Consider the following 21,070-nt stretch of genomic DNA (forward strand, 5'->3'; position numbering starts at 1 on the left):
TAAATGAGAATGTGTTCTCAGTCCACTTACCTGGTAAAATAAGGGTTAAATGAAAAAAACATCCCAAACCACCTCAATTGGGTTGAGGTCGGGTGATGCAGCACTCCATCACTCTCCTTGGTCAAATACCCCTTACACAGCCTGGAGCTGTGTTGGGTCATTGTCCTGTTGAAAAACAAATGATAGTCCGACTAAGTGCAAACCAGATGGGATGGTGTATCGCTGCAGAATGCTGTGGTGGCCATGCTGGTTAAGTGTGCCTTGAATTCAAAATAAATTGCTGACAGTGTCATGAGCACAGCACCCACGCACCACCTCCTCCATGCTTCACGGTGGGAACCACACATGCGGAGATCATCCTACTCTGCGTCTCACAAAACACGGCGGTTGGAACCAATAATCTCATTTGGGCTCATCAGACAAAGTACAGATTTCCACTGGTCTATTGCTTGTGTTTCTTGGCCCAAGTCCCAACTCCCTTCCTCTCATTGGTGTCCTTTAGTAGTGGTTTCTTTGCAGCAATTGTATTTTTATACCCCCTTTTCGTGGTATCCAATTGTTAGTAATTACTATCTTGTCTCATCGCTACAACTCCCTTACAGGCTCGGGAGAGACGAAGGTCGAAAGCCATGTGTCCTCCGAAACACAACCCAACCAAGCCGCACTGCTACACAGCGCGCCTCCAACCCGGAAGCCAGCTGCACCAATGTGTCAGAGGAAACACCGTGCACCTGGCTACCTTGGTTAGCGCGCACTGCATCCGGCCCGCCACAGGAGTCACTGGTGCGCGATGAGACAAGGATATCCTAACCCTCCCTAACCTGGACGACGCTAGGCCAATTGTGCATCGCCCCACGGACCTCCCGGTCGCGGCCGGCTGTGACAGAGCCTGGGCGCGAACCCAGAGTCTCTGGTGCCACAGCTAGCGCTGCGATGCAGTGCCCTAGACCACTGCGCCACTCGGGAGGCCCTCTTTGCAGCAAAATCAAATTTTATTTGTCACATACACATGGTTAGCAGATGTTAATGCGAGTGTAGCGAAATGCTTGTGCTTCTAGTTCCGACAATGCAGTAATAACCAACGAGTAATCTAGCTAACAATTCCAAAACTTCTACCTTATACACACAAGTGTAAAGGGATAAAGAATATGTACATAAATATATATGAATGAGTGATGATACAGAGCGGCATAGGCAAGATGCAGTAGATGGTATCGAGTACAGTATATACATATGAGATGAGTATGTAAACAAAGTGGCATAGTTAAAGTGGCTAGTGATACATGTATTACATAAAGATGCAGTAGATGATATAGAGTACAGTATATACGTATACATATGAGATAAATAATGTAGGGTATGTAAACATTATATTAAGTAGCATTGTTTAAAGTGGCTAGTGATATATTTTACATCAATTCCCATCAATTCCCATTATTAAAGTGGCTGGAGTTGAGTCAGTGTGTTGGCAGCAGCCACTCAATGTTAGAGGTGGCTGTTTAACAGTCTGATGGCCTTGAGATAGAAGCTGTTTTTCAGTCTCTCGGTCCCAGCTTTGATGCACCTGTACTGACCTCGCCTTCTGGATGATAGCGGGGTGAACAGGCAGTGGCTCGGGTGGTTGTTGTCCTTGATGATCTTTATGGCCTTCCTGTGACATCGGGTGGTGTAGGTGTCCTGGAGGGCAGGTAGTTTTCCCCCGGTGATGCGTTGTGCAGACCTCACTACCCTCTGGAGAGCCTTACGGTTGTGGGCTGAGCAGTTGCCGTACCAGGCGGTGATACAGCCCGACAGGATGCTCTCGATTGTGCATCTGTAGAAGTTTGTGAGTGCTTTTGGTGACAAGCTGAATTTCTTCAGCCTCCTGAGGTTGAAGAGGCGCTGCTGTGTGGGTGGACCAATTCAGTTTGTCTGTGATGTGTATGCCGAGGAACTTAAAACTTACTACCCTCTCCACTACTGTTCCATCGACGTGTTCCCTCTGCTGTTTCCTGAAGTCCACAATCATCTTCTTAGTTTTGTTGACGTTGAGTGTGAGGTTATTTTCCTGACACCACACTCCGAGGGCCCTCACCTCCTCCCTGTAGGCCGTCTCGTCGTTGTTGGTAATCAAGCCTACCACTGTTGTGTCGTCCGCAAACTTGATGATTGAGTTGGAGGCGTGCGTGGCCACGCAGTCGTGGGTGAACAGGGAGTACAGGAGAGGGCTCAGAACGCACCCTTGTGGGGCCCCAGTGTTGAGGATCAGCGGGGTGGAGATGTTACCTACCCTCACCACCTGGGGGCGGCCCGTCAGGAAGTCCAGTACCCAGTTGCACAGGGCGGGGTCGAGACCCAGGGTCTCGAACTTGATGATGAGGTTGGAGGGTACTATGGTGTTAAATGCTGAGCTGTAGTCGATGAACAGCATTCTCACATAGGTATTCCTCTTGTCCAGATGGGTTAGGGCAGTGTGCAGTGTGGTTGAGATTGCATCGTCAGTGGACCTATTTGGGCGGTAAGCAAATTGGAGTGGGTCTAGGGTGTCAGGTAGGGTGGAGGTGATATGGTCCTTGATTAGTCTCTCAAAGCACTTCATGATGACGGAGGTGAGTGCTACGGGGCGGTAGTCGTTTAGCTCAGCTACCTTAGCTTTCTTGGGAACAGGAACAATGGTGGCCCCCTTGAAGCATGTGGGGACAGCAGACTGGGATAGGGATCGATTGAATATGTCCGTAAACACACCAGCCAGCTGGTCTGCGCATGCTCTGAGGGAGCGGCTGGGGATGCCGTCTGGGCCTGCAGCCTTGCGAGGGTTAACACGTTTAAATGTTTTACTCACCTCGGCTGCAGTGAAGGAGAGTCCGCATGTTTTGGTTGCGGGCCGTGTCAGTGGCACTGTTTTGTCCTCAAAGCGGGCAAAAAAGTTTAGTCTGCCTGGGAGCAAGGCATCCTGGTCTGTGACGGGGCTGGTTTTCTTTTTGTAATCCGTGATTGACTGTAGACCCTGCCACATACCTCTTGTGTCTGAGCCGTTGAATTGCGATTCTACTTTGTCTCTATACTGACGCTTAGCTTGTTTGATTGCCTTGCGGAGGGAATAGCTACACTGTTTGTATTCGGTCATGTTTCCGGTCACCTTGCCCTGATTTAAAAGCAGTGGTTCGCGCTTTCAGTTTCACGCGAATGCTGCCATCAATCCACGGTTTCTAGTTTGGGAATGTTTTAATCGTTGCTATGGGAACGACATCTTCAACGCACGTTCTAATGAACTCGCTCACCGAATCAGCGTGTTCGTCAATGTTGTTGTCTGACGCAATACGAAACATATCCCAGTCCACGTAATGGAAGCAGTCTTGGAGCGTGGAATCAGATTGGTTGGACCAGCGTTGAACAGACCTCAGCGTGGGAGCTTCTTGTTTTAGCTTCTGTCTGTAGGCAGGGAGCAACAAAATGGAGTCGTGGTCAGCTTTTCCGAAAGGAGGGTGGGGGAGGGCCTTATATGCATCGCGGAAGTTAGAATAGCAATGATCCAAGGTTTTACCAGCTCTGGTTGCGCAATCGATATGCTGATACAATTTAGGGAGTCTTGTTTTCAGATTAGCCTTGTTAAAATCCCTAGTTACAATGAATGCAGCCTCAGGATATATGGATTCCAGTTTGCAAAGAGTCAAATAAAGTTAGTTCAGAGCCATCGATGTGTCTACTTGGGGGGAATATATACGGCTGTGATTATAATTGAAGAGAATTCCCTTGGTAGACAATGCGGTCGACATTTGATTGTGAGGAATTCTAAATCAGGTGAACAGAAGGACTTGAGTTCCTGTATGTTGTTGTGACCACACCATGTCTCGTTAACCATAAAGCATACGCCCCCACCCCTCTTCTTACCAGAAAGATGTTTGTTTCTGTCGGCGCGATGCATTCCTGATGTCCCTCTGGAATGCTACCCTTGCTCGGATTTCATCAACCTTGTTGTCAAGAGACTGGACATTGGCGAGTAGTATGCTAGGGAGTGGCGCGCGATGTGCCCCGTCTCCGGAGCCTGACCAGAAGACCGCTTCGTTTGCCTCTTTAACGACGTTGTTGTTTTGGGTCGCAGGCTGGGATCCATTCCGTTGTCCTGGGTGAAAGGCAGAACACAGGATCCGCTCCGGGAAAGTCATATTCTTGGTCGTACTGATGGTGAGTTGACGCTGCTCTTATATTCAGTAGTTCTTCTCGACTGTATGTAATGAAACCTAAGATGACCTGGGGTACCAATGTAAGAAATAACACGTAAAAAAAACAAAAAACTGCATAGTTTCCTAGGAACGTGAAGCGAGGCGGCCATCTCTGTCGGCGCCGGACAGTATTTGATACACTGCCGATTTTGCAGGTTTTCCTACTTACAAAGCATGTAGAGGTCTGTAATTGTTATCATAGATACACTTCAACTCTGAGAGATGGAATCTAAAACAAGTCATGCAATGAAATGCTAATTAATTACTTAAAAATCATACAATGTGATTTTCTGCATTTTGTTTTAGATTCCGTCTCTCACAGTTGAAGTGTATCTATGATAAAAATGACAGACCTCTACATGCTTTGTAAGTAGGAAACACTGCCGATTTGGCAGGTTATCAAATACTTGTTCTCCCCACTGTATGTGTCTGTTACTTGAACTCTGTGAAGCATTTATTTGGGCTGCAATTTCTGAGGCTGGTAACTCGAATGAACTCTAATCCTCTGTAGCAGAGGTAACTCTGGGTCTTCCTTCCCTGTGGCGGTCCTCGTGAGAGCCGGTTTCATCATAGCGCTTGATGGTTTTTGCGACTGCGCTTGTAGGAATGTGAAAGTTATTGACCTTTTCTGGATTGATGTACCTTCATGTCTTAAAGTAGTAATGTACTGTTGTTTCTCTTTGCTTATTTGAGCAGTTATTCCCATGTTATGGACTTGGTATTGTACCAAATAGGGCTATCTTGTGTATACCACCCCTACCTTGTCACAAGACAACTGATTGGCTTGTGGAAACAGCAGAGGGAACACCCCCCTATCCACATCGATGGAACAGTAGTGGAGAGGGTAGCAAGTTTTAAGTTCCTCGGCATACACATCACAGACAAACTGAATTGGTCCACTCACACAGACAGCATTGTGAAGAAGGCGCAGCAGCGCCTCTTCAACCTCAGGAGGCTGAAGAAATTTGGCTTGTCACCAAAAGCACTCACAAACTTCTACAGATGCACAATCGAGAGCATCCTGGCGGGCTGTATCACCGCCTGGTACGGCAACTGCTCCGCCCTCAACCGTAAGGCTCTCCAGAGGGTGGTGAGGTCTGCACAACGCATCACCGGGGGCAAACTACCTGCCCTCCAGGACACCTACACCACCCGATGTCACAGGAAGGCCATAAAGATCATCAAGGACATCAACCACCCGAGCCACTGCCTGTTCACCCCGCTATCATCCAGAAGGCGAGGTCAGTACAGGTGCATCAAAGCTGGGACCGAGAGACTGAAAAACAGCTTCTATCTCAAGGCCATCAGACTGTTAAACAGCCACCACTAACATTGAGTGGCTGCTGCCAACACACTGACACTGACTCAACTCCAGCCACTTTAATAATGGGAATTGATGGGAAATGATGTAAATATATCACTAGCCACTTTAAACAATGCTACCTTATATAATGTTACTTACCCTACATTATTAATCTCATATGCATACGTATATACTGTACTCTATATCATCGACTGTATCCTTATGTAATACATGTATCACTAGCCACTTTAAACTATGCCACTTTGTTTACATACTCATCTCATTTGTACATACTGTACTCGATACCATCTACTGTATCTTGCCTATGCTGCTCTGTACCATCACTCATTCATATATCCTTATGTACATATTCTTTATCCCCTTACACTGTGTACAAGACAGTAGTTTTGGAATTGTTAGTTAGATTACTTGTTGGTTATTACTGCATTGTCGGAACTAGAAGCACAAGCATTTCGCTACACTCGCATTAACATCTGCTAACCATGTGTATGTGACAAATAAAATTTGATTTGATTTGATTTGGCTCAAACATATTAAGAAGAAAAGAAATTCCACAAAATAACTTTTAACAAGGCACACCTGTTAATTGAAATTAATTCCAGGTGACTACCAAAATAAGCTGGTTGAGAGAATGCCATGAGTGTGCAAAGCTGTCGTCAAGTCAAAGGGTGGCTACTTTGAAGAATCTCAAATTTAAAATAAATTTTGATTTTTTTAAACAATTTGTTGTAAACTACATGATTGCAAATGTGTTATTTCATATTTTTGATGTCTTCACTATTATTCTACAATGTAGAAAATAGTAAAAATAAAGAAAAACCCTGGAATGAGTAGGTGTCCTAACTTTTGACTGGTACTGTATATATATTATTTCTCATTTTTAAAGGGTTTTATATGGTGTCAAAGTTCAGGGACAGCATTACCACCATAATTCGGGAATGATCGACTAACTATTGGGGAATGGAACCAGAGAGGAAGCTTGTGTAACCTTTCTCACACCACTACAGTATTCATTTCAACAGACCCTGTTGAAATGCCCAGTTGATTATGCTAGTAGTCTTGTAGAACTGGTATTGACGGTCAATTTGAGGTTGACTCATTGATATGCATGCTCAGAGTGAAAGAGCTGTGAACTCACCTGTGGTGACTCATGTCTACCACAGCCTTTCCTAGTGTGTTAGTACGCACCACAGCATTTAAGGCAGCCATTGTTCAAAATGTGTTCATACGTACAGTACAAAGCGAGGGGGTGTAACATGCACAGAAGTAGACCAGGAGGTTGATCTCAGAATCTATTAATGACTAGGATCCTTCCACACAGAGTCCAAACCTAAAGTCACTGTGTCCTGATTGTGACAGTGGAGTGCAGTTTGCACCGTAGGAACCAGTGATGGCATCAGTGAAGCTAGAAGAACGCAGTCAAACACTGGAGCTGAATGTCAACATTAAAGATGAAGAAGAGGGGGAGATTGGGAAATCTGTTTATCATGGTAAGAGCAGGTTCTATCTGTCTATAAGTTATCTTCACAAGTTAGACCTCCATAAGTTATGACCCAGTCTATTGCTAGGTTGAAATCTGCAGTTCTGACATTACATGTCCTTGATGAACTCCAGACTGCACAGCAAAGCTTGTTGTTCATTGCAACTTCCCACTGTGCATGAAAAGTTTATTGTTTTATGATGAACTGTTTCAATGACAAGTTAGATGTTATTTCGTTCTACTAAGACTAACTTGGTTTGACACTAGTATTGCCAGCATGTTTTATTCACTGGGCTGTCTGGAGTGATCAGAGAGTAGACTAAAGAAATGAAGTAGACAAACCGCCATTGTTTAGAAGTTCTATGAAATGAGACCTACAAGACATGAGACCTACAACGGCTGTGGGCTACACTAGTTCGTTTAGCAGACAAGATTTGCTTAGAATTCCATGACATTATTTTATATTATTTTACAGTATGAGGAATACAATTGGACAAAGCTGAATAAAATAGAAAGGATATTTTCTCCAAACAAGTTCCAAGGAAGTGTGCACGTGGCTATTTTGTGTTGAGCGGTTAACAAAAAAACAGGTCCTCCTGTATGCTTAATTTAGAGTTAGTTATGCAACTTTAGTCGTGATACAAATGTTGGGCTATATGTTTTGATTTTCAATACATTCCAAGGCTGCATGACGCAACTCTGATGATGATCTTGTGATGGCTGCACCCACTTCATCAGTCTTTCATTCACAAGCACTTGATAATATTCTCCCTTGTGTAGCCATAATGCCCCCCTAAAAAATCCATGCCTTTTGAGGCCAAGGTGGCTCTTGGGTTGAATATAACAATTCTAATTTCCTTCTTCCGGCTGCCACGCTTCCGAAGCACCTCTCACTCCCATGGCTCTATCAGATATCTAAATTCTTATTAGCCAATGCTTGTCACGTGATCGGGTCCTTCTCACAGGAATATCAACTAAGAGGTAGGCTACAAGTGAAGACAGACACATCGGGGACGCAACTGCACCCGTCCCTCTTATCGAATTCCAAGGCCCATATTGGCTTTTCGTCAGCCAACAAGATAAGTAGGCCTAATGAACAGAAAAAGTGCTAGCTTATGTCAATCTACTATCCCCCATAATACAAAAGTTAATACAGTTGAAGTCGGAAGTTTACATACACCTTAGCCAAATATATTTCAACCTCATTTTTCACAATTCCTGACATTTTAAACCTTGAACAAATTCCCTGTCTTAAGTCAGTTAGGATCACCACTTTATTTTAAGAATGTGAAATGTCAGAATAATAGTAGAAATAATTATTTATTTCAGCTTTTATTTCTTTCATCACATTCCCAGTGGGTCAGAAGTTTATATACACTCAATTAGTATTTGGTAGCATTGCCTTCAATTGTTTAACTTGGGTCAAATGTTTGGGTAGCCTTCCACAAGCTTCCCACAATAAGTTGGGTGAATTTTGGCCCATTCCTCCTGATGGAGCTGGTGTAACTGAGTCAGGTTTGTAGGCCTCCTTGCTTATACACGCTTTTTCAGTTCTGCCCACACATTTTCTATGGGATTGAGGTCAGGGCTTTGTGATGGCCACTCCAATACCTTCACTTTGTTGTCCTTAAGCCAACTTTGGAAGTATGCTTGGGGTCATTGTCCATTTGGAAGACCCATTTACGACCAAGCTTTAACTTCCTGACTGATGTCTTGAGAGGTTGCTTCAATATATCCACATACTTTTCTTTCTTCATGATGCCATCTATTTTGTAAAGTGCACCAGTCCCTCTTGCAGCAAAGCACCCCCACAACATGATGTTGCCACCCGCATGCTTCACGGTTGGGATGGTGTTCTTCGGCTTGCAAGCATCCCCCTTTTTCCTCCAAACATAACGATGGTCATTATGGCCAAACAGATCTATTTTGTTTCATCAGACCAGAGGACATTTCTCCAAAAAGTACAATCTTTGTCCCCATGTGCAGTTGCAAACCGTAGTCTGGCTTTTTTATGGCGGTTTTGGAGCAGTGGCTTCTTCCTTGCTGAGTGGCCTTTTAGGTTATGTCGATATAGGACTCGTTTTACTGTGGATATAGATACTTTTGTACCTGTTTCCTCCAGCATCTTCACAAGGACCTTTGCTGTAGTTCTGGGAATGATTTGCACTTTTCGCACCAAAGTACGTTCATCTTTAGGAGACAGAACGCATCTGAGCGGTATGACGGCTGCGTGGTCCCATGGTGTTTAAACTTGCGTACTATTGTTTGTACAGATGAACGTGGTACCTTCAGGTGTTTGGAAATTGCTCCCAAGGATGAACTAGACTTGTGGAGGTCTACAGTTTTTTTTCTGAGGTCTTGGCTGATTTCTTTTGATTTTCCCATGATGTCAAGCAAAGAGGCACTGAGTTTGAAGCTAGGCCTTGAAATACATGCACAGGTACATTTCCAATTGACTCAAATGATGTCAATTAGCCCATCAGAAGCTTCTAAAGCCATGACATCATTTTCTGAAATTTTCCATGTTTCATGAGCTGAAATAAAAGATCCCAGAAATTTTCCATTTGCACTAAAAGCATATTTCTCTCAAATGTTGTGCACAAATTTGTTTGCATCCCTGGTTGTGAGCATTTTTCCTTTGCCAAGATAATCCATCCACCTGACAGGTGTGGCATATCAAGAAGCTTGTGTCCTATATTTATAGTGTGTTATACTGTAGCATTGTATTGATGTATTAATGTTGATTGTTTTCTGCCCAAGGACTACAGATGAAAATTGGCTATCTAGCTAAATCTGGTGCAATGGAATGTTGTACACGATCCCTTACAAATAAACGTGATAATAATAATGCTTTGGTTTTAACAGTCACATTAGAGGTCAAAGATGACTATTTCGTAAATATCTCTAGTGCTGCTGATAATCCTCTAGCTTTGACCTATTTCTCTTCCTAAAAAGCTACCCAGACGGAGGGTAAATTAATGACAATACAAAAATAAGAATTTTAAAGCCAAAGCTTTTTACAGTGCAGCAAGATAATCTTAGGTTAAAGTTCATCTCTAAAATCAATTCTGGATTGTCCTCAACATTAAATCACATTTTTTCCCTGGCAGATTACTTCAAAAATCACCATCGGCCACCAGTTTCTGATCAAATAAGTCTAATAAGTCCACAGCAAGGAGATGAGTGTGCGACAGACTTCCATGATCATTTGTATGGTTAGAGAAGCAAAAGTAGTTGTAGGGTACTAAAGTATATAATGACATCATCATGTTCTGTCCCCATCTCCTCCAGCTGTTGGGAGCTCAGTACAGTGATGTGTTTAATTACACACTGTGGGATATCCCCTCTTTTCCCTCTATTCAACACAGGGTAGCTGTGTGGCCATGGTTACGTCCCAAATGCACCCTATTCCCTATATAGGGCACAACTGTTGACCAGAGCCCTCCAGGGCCCATAGGGCTCTGGTCAAAAGTAGTGCACTGTATAGGGAAAAGGGTGCCATTTAGGACACAAGCTTTATCAGGCCACGGTCTGGCGGGTTTTATAAGCAGAAAGAGTTGAAGCTTTGGGAGCAGAGCTGTAGCATAGCCTTGGACAGGCCAGCAGCAGGTTGGACATGCTTCTGTCAATTCCGGAGAGTGAGAGACAACGGCTCACTTGCCCAGGATTAACTGGGATAGAGAGAGGATTACGCTCTTCTCTCCTTTCTTTCCGGCTCGCTACGTAGTAAAAGCACAGACCTGTTACCAGCAGATCCCCTGGGGATTCTCACTCTGCGGCAAAAATCGGTGAACTGTATTATACAGATGACAAATCCTCCTCTGGAGCTAAATATTAAGGGTTGAGGAAGCGGGTCAAAGGGACTGCAAGAAAGGAGACCACAGAGGTAAGTAGTGCGCACGCAGGAATGTGTGTTAAGTCTTTTATAGTTGGCACGAGCCCAGATACAGTAGACTCTCACTCTGACCGTTTTCAGGATTTTCATTGTTTTCCCATCAAGGGGATCCACTGTTTTTAATCCAAGTATTACTACATATTAGAGTCAATTTGACGCACCCACCCGTCAAGTAACATGATGAAAAATCCTCATACTTCGGTTTAAGATGTAATACTACGAGTATTGTTTTTTTCTTTCTGTTGAATGGGTGACATTGACCCACACAGGGACATGGTAGCACGTAGAATACGGAATTAGAAGAGACTGTGTTTAAGTGTGCCATTGACCTTTGAACCCTGAGTTTATTTCACACTCAGGGCATTTAAATTACCCCTAGGGCTTTTAATGTGTGACAGTTATTAACACCCCGTTGACATCCATCATAGCAGAACTGATGACTATGTACTAGACATGGAGTCTTATTAATCAGGATTAATGTTATGTTATTGTTATCTAAAATGTGTACAAAGATTAGATGTTATCATTCAGCTTTTAGATGAACTATTAAGCAATATTCTTAAAAAAAAAAAAAATGTATTACATTTTCTTTGTTCATTTCTCTCGTTCCAATGTCTGGGTTGGGGTGAATTTCCAGCAGTCAGTGCTGGGTGATCACCATGAGGCAGGCTGTGGAAGCCGAGAGGGTGATGTTGTCCCCTAGACCGAGTGAACATGGTCAGTAATAGGAAACAGCCTCTCTCTCAACTAGCTGATGGCAATGCACTTCTCTCCTGTATGTTGTGATAATCCTATGGTTGTTCATCTTTACGATTTACGTTTTTGTTGCTGTTGTCCTCCAGGCCTAAGGCAGATCCTGTCTGACGTGGTAGAGGAGGTGAAACATTCCATCAATAAGGAAATCAACGGAGCAAAGCTCCTAAACAGCCTCCTCAACGCCCCCTGGCTTAAGTCTCTGCTCCAAGTTAGTCTGGGAGTCTAGTTTGTGATATACTCTCATCTGGGGTTTAGAAAAGCTGTGTTTCACTATATCTCTATGTTCTCTCAGTCTCTGCTCCACCCAGTGAGTGGAGGGTGTCTTTGACTTGTGTTTGTCCATACTCTTGTCTTGTTCTCGGTGTAGGTTTTAACCTTTTCTCTGTCTCTGCACCACCCAGGTGTATGAGTGTCTGCAGCAACACCAGAGAGAGCCAGCTGCTCCCTTCCTACCGTACACAACACAGCTCATCCAACAGGTAGGACCTTTCCCTCTACTGCTTTGCCTCCTTCCCTCTTTGGCTTGTCAGAAGTGTCAGTGGTGTCAGTCCTGTCCTGTGTCCACTCTGCTGCTGTCTGTGTTCCAACCCGTCTTTCTGCTTCTCTTCTAGATTCTGGCTGACCTCAGAACAGTTCGGAACACTTCTGCTGAGGCCAGGGAGCTTTACAGTCTCCTCAGAGGACCACATTTCCAGGTGAGAGATCCTGAGGCAACAAGGGCTCCTATGATCCTAACCTTTGTATCTGTTGTTGCAGTAACTAAGGTCTTCTGGGTTGTGTGAGTTATTTATGTGTGTTGAGTCCGCCTGAATGAATGAATGTACTTAATAGCTGTGCTCTGTCCTAGGCTCTGACATCAGCCCATGATACGGTGGCCCAGAAGGACTATAACCCTGTGCTGCCTCCTATCCCTGACAACCTCGCTGACGATGAGGAGGCCATGAGGATAGTCTGTCTGGTGAAGAACAAGCAGCAGCTGGTGAGTCGTGGATTGGATACAACTGAACGTTTTTATTGCAAGGTTACAGAAATGCTGTACTTTATGCACACCGCGTGCAAAGCATCAACTCCTGAGGACCTGACAGAAGCTGTAAGAAAGAGCAGATGATTCTTTCATAACATGTCCTTCTTTTGATTGTTAAATTGTGTGACAGATGACTTCAATCAGAGTAATAGTAGTAGAGATGGTTTTAATACTTCAACATTTCAGGATGGCTTATGATTAGTGTCACGATGGGTCAGTTATGGACACCAAAATATACAATTTCCAGTCACTCAATTTGAACACAAAATGCTTTCCTATAGTTATTAAGCTGTATATACTCGGAAGCTCCTACCCATCCACATCTGACATTGCGACCTCTTTTGGAACCCATTTGGAACAAATCTAAATCCAATCCTGGTGGCAGACAGTTTTAGCAGTACCCTGTGTACCCAGATCCCCATTTCAGGGCTATAGAGGTATCTGTGGTCTCAGACAGAGGTAATCTTGTCTAGCCCTGTCTCTCCCCCTGAAAGAGGAGCTCGGGAGAGGGGATCCGCAGTCGCTGGGATACCCTGAGGAAGATGACCCGCCGAAGGCTGATCCACGGTGGGGCCAGGGCTGTGGAGGGCCCCTGGCACGGTGTGGGGGCTCTGGGGGACGTAGTGCCCGGGGAGCGACCAGTCATGCCCAGCACAAGGAGAGTCAGCTACCCACCAGCTGAATTGCTATCTTCTGCAGGTCCACCACCCCTGGGCAAGCCCCGCGCTCTGCCACATTTTAAGCCAATGAGTAACTGCAGAACGTACCAGACTGATGCACTCTGGAAAGAAGGTCTTAATCGCTCTGCCCCCTCGGTCTGTAGCTCTGTCCTGATTGGTAAGAACTACAGTTGAAAAGACCCTGAAAACAATATGATGCAATACTGTATCTACTGCCATGAGTTGTACAGTGCTGTACACTGCAATACATATCAGTTCAGTACATTATAATACAACACAATGGAACTTCTACTCTAATTCAGGCTAATAGATTACCTTTTCCAACCTCTCTCTCCTCCCTGCTTCTGGAGATAATGTGATCGAGGAGCTAGACAGCGACGAAGACAGAGAGTCAGCTAACACCCTGTCCCCTCTCCCACACCACAATCCACCCCTCCAGCCCCGGACTCTCACCCCTCCCTGCATGGCTGCATTCCATCTCTCCATGGGTAACTACCACCATTCCCCTGGAACTCCTCCGCGGTTCCGGAGCTACAGCGTCAGTCCCCGGGTGCGCACGGCTCCCCCCAGCCCCATGCAGCATCGGCGGGTAGATGAGATGCCTCTCAACCCCCCTGTGGAGCTGGCTAAGCAGAAGAGCCTGGATGAGTTGAGGTCCACAGTGCAGCAGGCTGCCAGCTCTATGGAGCGCAGCACCAATGATGTCCGGCTGCTGGGGCAGAAGATGGCCGCCGCCACAGAGCGCATGTCTGAGAGTGTCCAGGAGAATGCCCAGGCCCTGACACTGCTGGCCCAGGTGGTGAGCAGACTGCAGACACTCATCGCTGCCAGCAGGGCGGTAGCAGATACACCGGAACCACACAGAGGAACCAGCAGCAGTAGCCTGCCAGTCAACATATCAGCCAGGGTACAAGAACACACAGCCAGCAGCTTGAAGACTCAGACGTCCCTTTCACACCAGTCCAGAGTATGCTCCCTGAACACCTCTTCCTCCTCCTCCAGCTCCTTCACTGGCTCTATGGATGGCATATCCACATCCCAGGGGAAGATCTCTCAGCCTCGGCCCCCAGCCTGTAATGGGTCACCCAAAGCAGGGTTGAAGACCAGGGTTCCGCCTATGTCTCCCAAAAAGCATGTTGGTGCTTCCCCCACATCTCAAAAGAAGCATGTGGAGCCCCAGCAACCCCACCTCTACAACAGCCTCTCAACACCTCCACCACCTGCCCCACCTGCCCCCAACCACAACAAGACTGGCTGCTGCTCCAGCTCCAGCCAGGGGAAGAAGAAGAGGAAGTGAACCAGCCAGGAGGACAGTGGTGCTCTGGTATCTTCAGGGGATCTTATATTCCTCTGCTTCAGGGAATGGTCCTCTCCTCAAGATTCCCTCAGAGATCTCGGCTTCAAAAGGCATTTAACCTTCTGTTATCTTCGTCACCATCATGTCGCCCCCCCCATTCATCCCACAATTGTTATGTGTTGGCTATGTTCATTGTTGCGTTTCCATCCTCAAGCAATCCGTCTGTGTTTCATGCTACTCTGTTTCCCGAATGTCATCTGTTATTTTCACATTATTTCATTTTGTAATTGTAAATAAAGCATGTCCATTATTCCTTGATGACTCATGATGTTTTCATCTCATATCACATGACACCCTCCATAACCTGTAATTGGCCAAATGTGTCACTGTTGCTGTTCCACCCCAGCGATAATTCTCAGTTTGCATTGAGCTCCAAAAGTATTTGGACAGTGACACAATTGTTGTTGTTTTGACTTTGTCCTCCAGCACTTTGGATTTGAAATGATACAATGAGGTTGAAGTGCAGACTGTCAGCTTTAATTTGAGGGTATTTTCATCCATATCGGGTGAATCGTTTAGAAATGACAGCAGTTTTTGCACATTCACTTTTGTGTATTAAAGTAGTAAAAAGTGAAGTATTTGGTCCCAAATTCATAGCACGCAATGACTACATCAAGCTTGTGAGTCTAAACATATGTTGGATGCATTTCCTGTTTGTAATGTTTGTGTTTCATATTATTTTGTGCCCAATAGAAGAATGGTAAATAATGTATTGTGTCATTTTGGAGTCACTATTATTGTAAATAAGAATATGTTTTTAAACACTTCTACATTAATGTGGATGCTACCATGATTAATGATAATCCTGAATGAATCATGAATAATGATGAGTGAGAATGTTAGATGCACAACTATGGTATTAAAGTCTGCACTTTAACCTCATAATCATTGCATCATTTAAAAACCAAAGTGCTGGAGTACAGAGCCAAAGCAACTAAACATTTGCCAAAGTTCCAATACTTTTGGAGCTCACTCTATGTGTGAGAGCTACAGGAAAAGGTTTTAACCCTGGATTTATGTCCCCTCTCTGTCTCTCTCTTAGGGAGCCACGATAAAGCGAAATGGGATAACAGGGGAGATCTTTGTGGCACGGATGATCCATGGAGGACTGGCAGATCGTGGCGGTGAGACCACCTCTCTCTCTCTCTCACTCTGCCTTTAATCTGTTTCTTCTTTCTCATTTGTGCCCTCCCCCCTCTCCCTCTAGGTCTGCTGCATGCAGGGGACAGGATCACAGGGGTGAATGGCTACTCTGTAGATGGCCTGGAGCCTGAGTAGGTCATTGAGACACTGGTGAGTAGCAGAACACTGCCTGGCTGCCCAAACATGCACACATTTCACACAGTCAACACAGATAGTGTCTGTAGTACGTCTTTATCCACCAGTGATGTACATGGGTGTTTATCTGTCTTTGGACCCACAGGCCCAGTCTCAAGGCACTCTCATGTCCAAAGTGGTTCCCATCACAGATAGACCAGTCAGCAACCAGACGATAGTGAGTAATGGCATGTTTATCGACTTGCCCTTCCCTGGTAACAGTATCAGACAAGTCATGTAAGCTGATTGAACCATAATGGCACCAAAACCAAAGTCTTTCTCTTGACAATAGGAGGTTACTATTACCAAGAAAACCTATGGCTCAGTTCCTGTCTTCAGTGTTGTAGTAAAGATCTTTTCATTGCATTGTCCTTGTGTCTTGTTATCTGTTGTAGTGTGTCTCCTGGTGTCCCAGCTGTATGTGCTTGTCATGGCAGACTACAGTCCCCAGCAGGACCCGGCCATTCCCTGCGCCGAGGCAGGTATGGACTTCAGGAAGGGAGACCTGCTGGAGATCGTGGGCCAGTCAGACACCCTCTGGTGGCAGGCCAAGAAACTACCCAGCACCTCGGCCTGCGCTGGACTTATCCCCTCCACCAACCTGCTCAGGAGGAAACAGAACGAGTTCTGGTGGTCTCAGCACTACCAGCCTACATCAAACCCTGTGAGTAGAGTTCCCTACTCATCTTTACATCTGGCTTTTCAGCTCTTGTAGACCAAATTATAAGCAGCTGGTAACAATTATTACTGTATATCCATAACAGTAATACACATGCCAATGATCTTATTCCTCTTGCTTACCTGAATTGAGCACTGTGAATGAAGGTAAGAACTATGATCCTTTTTTATGGTGCCAGTTCTCAATTTGAGGCAGTTATTGTTACAATAGATGACCAAAAGTACAGTATGTGTACACCTGCTTGTCGAACATCTCATTCCAAAATCATGGACGTTATATGGAGTTGGTCTCCCCTTTGCTGCTATAACATCCTCCACTCTTCTGGGAATGCTTTCCACTAGATGTTGGAACATTACTGTGGGGACTTGCTTCCATTCAGCCACAAGAGCATTAGTGAGGTCGGGGACTGATGTTGGGCTCGCAGTCGGCGTTCCAATTCATCCCAAAGGTGTTCAATAGGATTGAGGTCAGGTCTTTGTGCAGGCCAGTCAAGTTCTTCCACACCGATCTTGAACAACCATTTCTGTATGGACCTGACTTTCTGCAAGGGGGTATTGTCATGGTGAAACAGGAAAGGGCCTTCTCCAAACTGTTGTCACAAAGTTGGAAGCACAGAACCATCTAGAATGTCATTGTATGCTGTAGCGTTAAGATTTCCCTTCACTGGAGCTAAGGGGCATAGCCCGAACAATGAAAAGCAGCCCCAGACCAATATTACTTATCCACCAAACTTTACAGTTGGAACTATGCATTGGAGCAGGTAGCGTTCTCCTGGCATCTGCCAAACCCAGATTTGTCTGTCAGAGTCCAATAGCGGCGAGCTTTACAGCTAACGCGTTGCATTGCGCATGGTGATCTTAGGCTTGTGTGCAGCTGCTCAGCCTTGGAAACTAATTTCCTGAAGCTCCCAACGAACAATTCATCTGCTGACATTTCTTCCAGAGGCAGTTTGGAACTTGGTAGTGTGTGTTACAACAGAAGACAGGCAATTTTTATGAGCTACGCTCTTCAGCACTAGGGGATCCCGTTCTATGAACTTGTGTGGTCTAACACTTTGCGGCACGTTGTTGCTCCTAGACGTTTCCACTTCACAGTAACAGCACTTACAGTTGACTGGGGCAGCTCTAGCAGGGCAGAAATTTGATGAACTGACTTGTTGGAAAGGTGGCATCCTACGAAGGTGCCACGTTGAAAGTAACGGAACTCTTCAGTTACTACTAGGCCATTCTACTGCTAATGTTTGTCTATGGAGATTGCATGGCTGTGTGCTCCATTTTATATATCTGTCAGCAACAGATGTGGCTGAAATAGACAAATCCACTAATTTGAAAGGGTGTCCACGTACTTTTGTATATCTAGTGCATTTCATTATTGACTTTGCACTGACCTGTCATACTTGGCTCTTTCAGATAAAGACCTGATGGCCATTGATGAAAAGTCTGACGAAGCTGGTAAGATTTCCCAAATTTCCTCTACAATGAATCATATTGTTTCACTCATTTGTTTACTTCAAGATTTGGTGGATTTTTTTGTATGTTTTTGTTCTATATTCTAAGAGATGAGGAAGATTTTTAATCTTTTAGGTAAGTCTTTGTTGAAGTAAGTTCTTCATGTAGCCTGTGGTATACAAAATACAGTATCACTCAACTATAACACTGTTTACTTTATTTCAATCATTTCTGAATTACAATTTGGAATGTGAGAGGAGCTAAGAGAAGGTGAACATAACTTGCTCTACTGAGCTCTCCTTTGATCTCAATTAGAATAAATTCCAACACCATGTCTAGTGACATACACATTCATCCCATTATCATGCTCTCCCCCTCCCTTTTCCCCCTGCTCCTAGAGGAGGGTGAGTTCAGCACTAAAATCGAGGGGATCTATCTAACTGGGTTCAGACGTAGCCTGCGTCTGTGCCGGCGCCAGTCCCTAAGCACAGGTTCCAGTCAGCAGTCCTGCTACACCCGCTGCTCCGGCAGCTGCTACAGTGCCCTCAACAACCCATACGAAGAGGTGGTACGATACCAGTGCAACCCACAGGACAAGCACCGCCTGATCACCCTGGTGGGTAATTCATCAGTCTGGCACTAACCAGCTACACAAATAGATTGGCACAAGATTCAAATATGTATTGACTGTCATGAGTACGTGCTAACGCGTAAATGGTTCTGTGGCCAATAATGCAGTATGATTCATGCTGTCACTGTTTTTGTACATGGGCAGTGTGCCTCTACTTGTATTGGCGCAGAATATGTGTGACGACATGACAGAGACCTCACAAGTGTGTTCTTCTCTCTCAGGTCCCTCTGGCATTGGAGTGAACGAACTTCACAGGCGGTTAATCGAAATCAATCCAGTGACCTTTCAAGGGGCCGTGCCTCGTAAGTAAACCACCTAACCTCTGTGAACCTGCCAATCTATTTGACTTTCTTCCATTGTTGACATGGATACAATCAATGTCTTGTTTGATGTCGTCCTATGATGTCTTGATATGATGATATGACGTCTTGTCTTCTTCCTAGGATGTCATCTGAAATATTTGTCCTTCCTGCTCCAGACACAACACGAGCCGCTAAGAGCCATGAGGAGTCTGATAAAGAGTATCAATTCATCAACAGAGAACTGTTTGAGAACATGGTTTACAACAACAAGTAGGTACTAACTGAATAACAGCTTATCACTTTCCTCTCACAAACACATGAATGGGGACAAAGAGGATTAAGTAAGTTAATAACATTGATGTGGACCACCTGATATTAAGCCAGGGTTTTGTGTTGCGTTTGTTTTAAACCATGTTTCTGGAAAATGGGGAGTACAAAGGTCATTTCTACAGCACAAGCTTTGACGCTGTGAAGGATGTTTTGAACAGTGGAAGGATCTGTGTCATCGAAATCGAGCCTCATGTGGGTCCTGCTGGGGTTCTTCCCCAGTGGGGCTTCATCATTGACTTGGCCCTATTGTGGAGTTAGCTCTGTGTTGACCTCAGTTGCATCTTGGCCAGGTCTTCATTGAAAATGAGAATTAGTTCTCAATTGCCCCATGTATGATGACTGTCCCGTTCTAGGCCATCCAGTCAGTGAGGACACATGTGCTCATGGCCTACATCATCTATGTGAAGCCGCCCACCGCAGAACAAATTAAGGAGACCAGAAAGGACACTCAGATCGCCACAAATGACTACGTCAACATCCCTTTCTAAATAAGCCCTCTTATGGTTTTATTATCATTTCTCCTTTTTTTTATTGACCAGGAAGTCGCTCACGGTTTGAACCTCTTTTTTCCAAAGATACCTGGTAATAATATGCCATCCCTATGGTGATCAATTGGTTGAAATACTGACCATCATGCCATAGTTAGGATAGTAACCAACTGTCATGTTATTCTGTTCCCAATAGGAGGAAGACTTCCAGGAGATTGAGGAGACAGCCAGAAAGATGGAGTTTCACAACTGCTAGTTCTTTGAAAATGTGATGGTGAACGACAGACTGCAAGACTCCTGTGTTCAACAACTGAGGGCTGTGAGGAGGGCTCAGGACGAGACACAGTGGGTTCCTGCCAACTAGATACGACCCACAGAGGAGTTTTGATGAGAAAAGAGGAGAGGAGAGAACATGAAAGGATCACAAACAGGGCATCGTAAAAGAGGGAATGGAGAACAACATGGATGTGGAGTGTCTGTCACCTTTGGCTGCTACTTCTGAAGATGCCCTCTGCTCTTCAGTGGAATTGGTTTTAGATTGGATTTCTTGTTTTGTTTTGTTTTGTTTAGTGTGAGTTTGAGAGACTCATACAGATACTGTCCTTGTGTCTGCTTGAATCTGTTGTTGACTAATTTGCCTATTCAAGGCTATGATGGCGCTGGATTAAACCAAAAATCATGTGTCTGTTTTTCTCTGAAATTGTGTGCATAGTTGGAGATAATGTATTGATGTGCTACATAGGTATGCTATGGGAGGTTGTAGGTTAACTTCTCATCTTTCGTTTACAATCAGAGCAAATAATTGTCCGTGCTGAATTTCTGTATTTTCTTAATGTTTTTATTTGATTTAATAGAATGAATGTTAACGCCAAAGAACGTATATTCAAGTGCTCTAGATTGGTACGATGTTTCAGTAGGAAGGTGAGCAAGTTAGTGGAGTTGTGTGCTTTAACACAATGTTTTCATAGTACTGAAGGATACCTTCAGCACAGGCTGTAATCCCAGGCTATTATTATACATCGTATTTTTTTGTGTAACATAATGGGATATGGAATAATGGTAAAATATGTGATGTAAAATTGTATAAATTGTATAAAAATACAATTTTATGTGTGAACGCGTGTTATTTAATATGTGCTTGTGTGACTTTTTGTGTC

General features: G+C 44.6%; 2 protein-coding genes across 8 annotated transcripts; both read left to right on the forward strand.

The window, feature by feature from the left end:
* Positions 1-9,637: 9,637 nt before the first annotated feature.
* LOC110495875 (MAGUK p55 subfamily member 4-like) lies at positions 9,638-21,011 on the forward strand. Of its 7 annotated transcripts, none has more exons than XM_036952347.1 (10): positions 15,671-15,842; positions 15,926-16,011; positions 16,142-16,213; positions 16,431-16,699; positions 16,847-16,860; positions 18,124-18,165; positions 18,561-18,778; positions 19,015-19,095; positions 19,272-19,365; positions 19,779-21,011. In XM_036952347.1, the coding sequence occupies exons 3-8, from the start codon at positions 16,163-16,165 to the stop codon at positions 19,033-19,035; spliced, it is 615 nt and encodes a 204-aa protein (XP_036808242.1). In that variant the 5' UTR covers positions 15,671-15,842; positions 15,926-16,011; positions 16,142-16,162; the 3' UTR covers positions 19,036-19,095; positions 19,272-19,365; positions 19,779-21,011. The 7 variants fall into 7 exon arrangements, with proteins under 7 accessions (XP_036808241.1, XP_036808242.1, XP_036808238.1 ...); XM_036952343.1 differs by lacking the exon at positions 16,847-16,860 and having other exon boundaries at positions 19,779-20,007; positions 20,110-21,011; XM_036952346.1 differs by lacking the exons at positions 16,847-16,860; positions 18,124-18,165; positions 18,561-18,778; ... (1 more) ...; positions 19,272-19,365; positions 19,779-21,011 and adding exons at positions 9,638-11,618; positions 11,744-11,865; positions 12,059-12,136; positions 12,269-12,352; positions 12,505-12,636 and having other exon boundaries at positions 15,761-15,842; positions 16,431-16,499.
* On the forward strand, positions 12,656-14,958 carry LOC118941123 (formin-like protein 13). Its single transcript, XM_036952340.1, has 2 exons — positions 12,656-13,518; positions 13,712-14,958. The coding sequence occupies exons 1-2, from the start codon at positions 13,224-13,226 to the stop codon at positions 14,656-14,658; spliced, it is 1,242 nt and encodes a 413-aa protein (XP_036808235.1). The 5' UTR covers positions 12,656-13,223; the 3' UTR covers positions 14,659-14,958.
* Positions 21,012-21,070: the final 59 nt, after the last annotated feature.

This window comes from Oncorhynchus mykiss, chromosome 18 (assembly GCF_013265735.2).
Source record: "Oncorhynchus mykiss isolate Arlee chromosome 18, USDA_OmykA_1.1, whole genome shotgun sequence".
Lineage (NCBI taxonomy): Eukaryota > Metazoa > Chordata > Actinopteri > Salmoniformes > Salmonidae > Oncorhynchus > Oncorhynchus mykiss.

What these genes read in the sequence shown, in the direction of transcription:
- LOC110495875 (XM_036952342.1), top strand. Translation starts at nt 15,977, where the DNA reads ATGGCCTGGAGCCTGAGTAGGTCATTGAGACACTG. An exon ending in CAGTCAGCAACCAGACGATA is followed by an intron (nt 16,214 to 16,430) that starts GTGAGTAATGGC and finishes TATCTGTTGTAG; the next exon opens with TGTGTCTCCTGGTGTCCCAG. An exon ending in TGAAAAGTCTGACGAAGCTG is followed by an intron (nt 18,166 to 18,560) that starts GTAAGATTTCCC and finishes CCCTGCTCCTAG; the next exon opens with AGGAGGGTGAGTTCAGCACT.
- LOC118941123 (XM_036952340.1), top strand. Translation starts at nt 13,224, where the DNA reads ATGACCCGCCGAAGGCTGATCCACGGTGGGGCCAGGGCTGTGGAGGGC. An exon ending in CTGTAGCTCTGTCCTGATTG is followed by an intron (nt 13,519 to 13,711) that starts GTAAGAACTACA and finishes CTGCTTCTGGAG; the next exon opens with ATAATGTGATCGAGGAGCTA.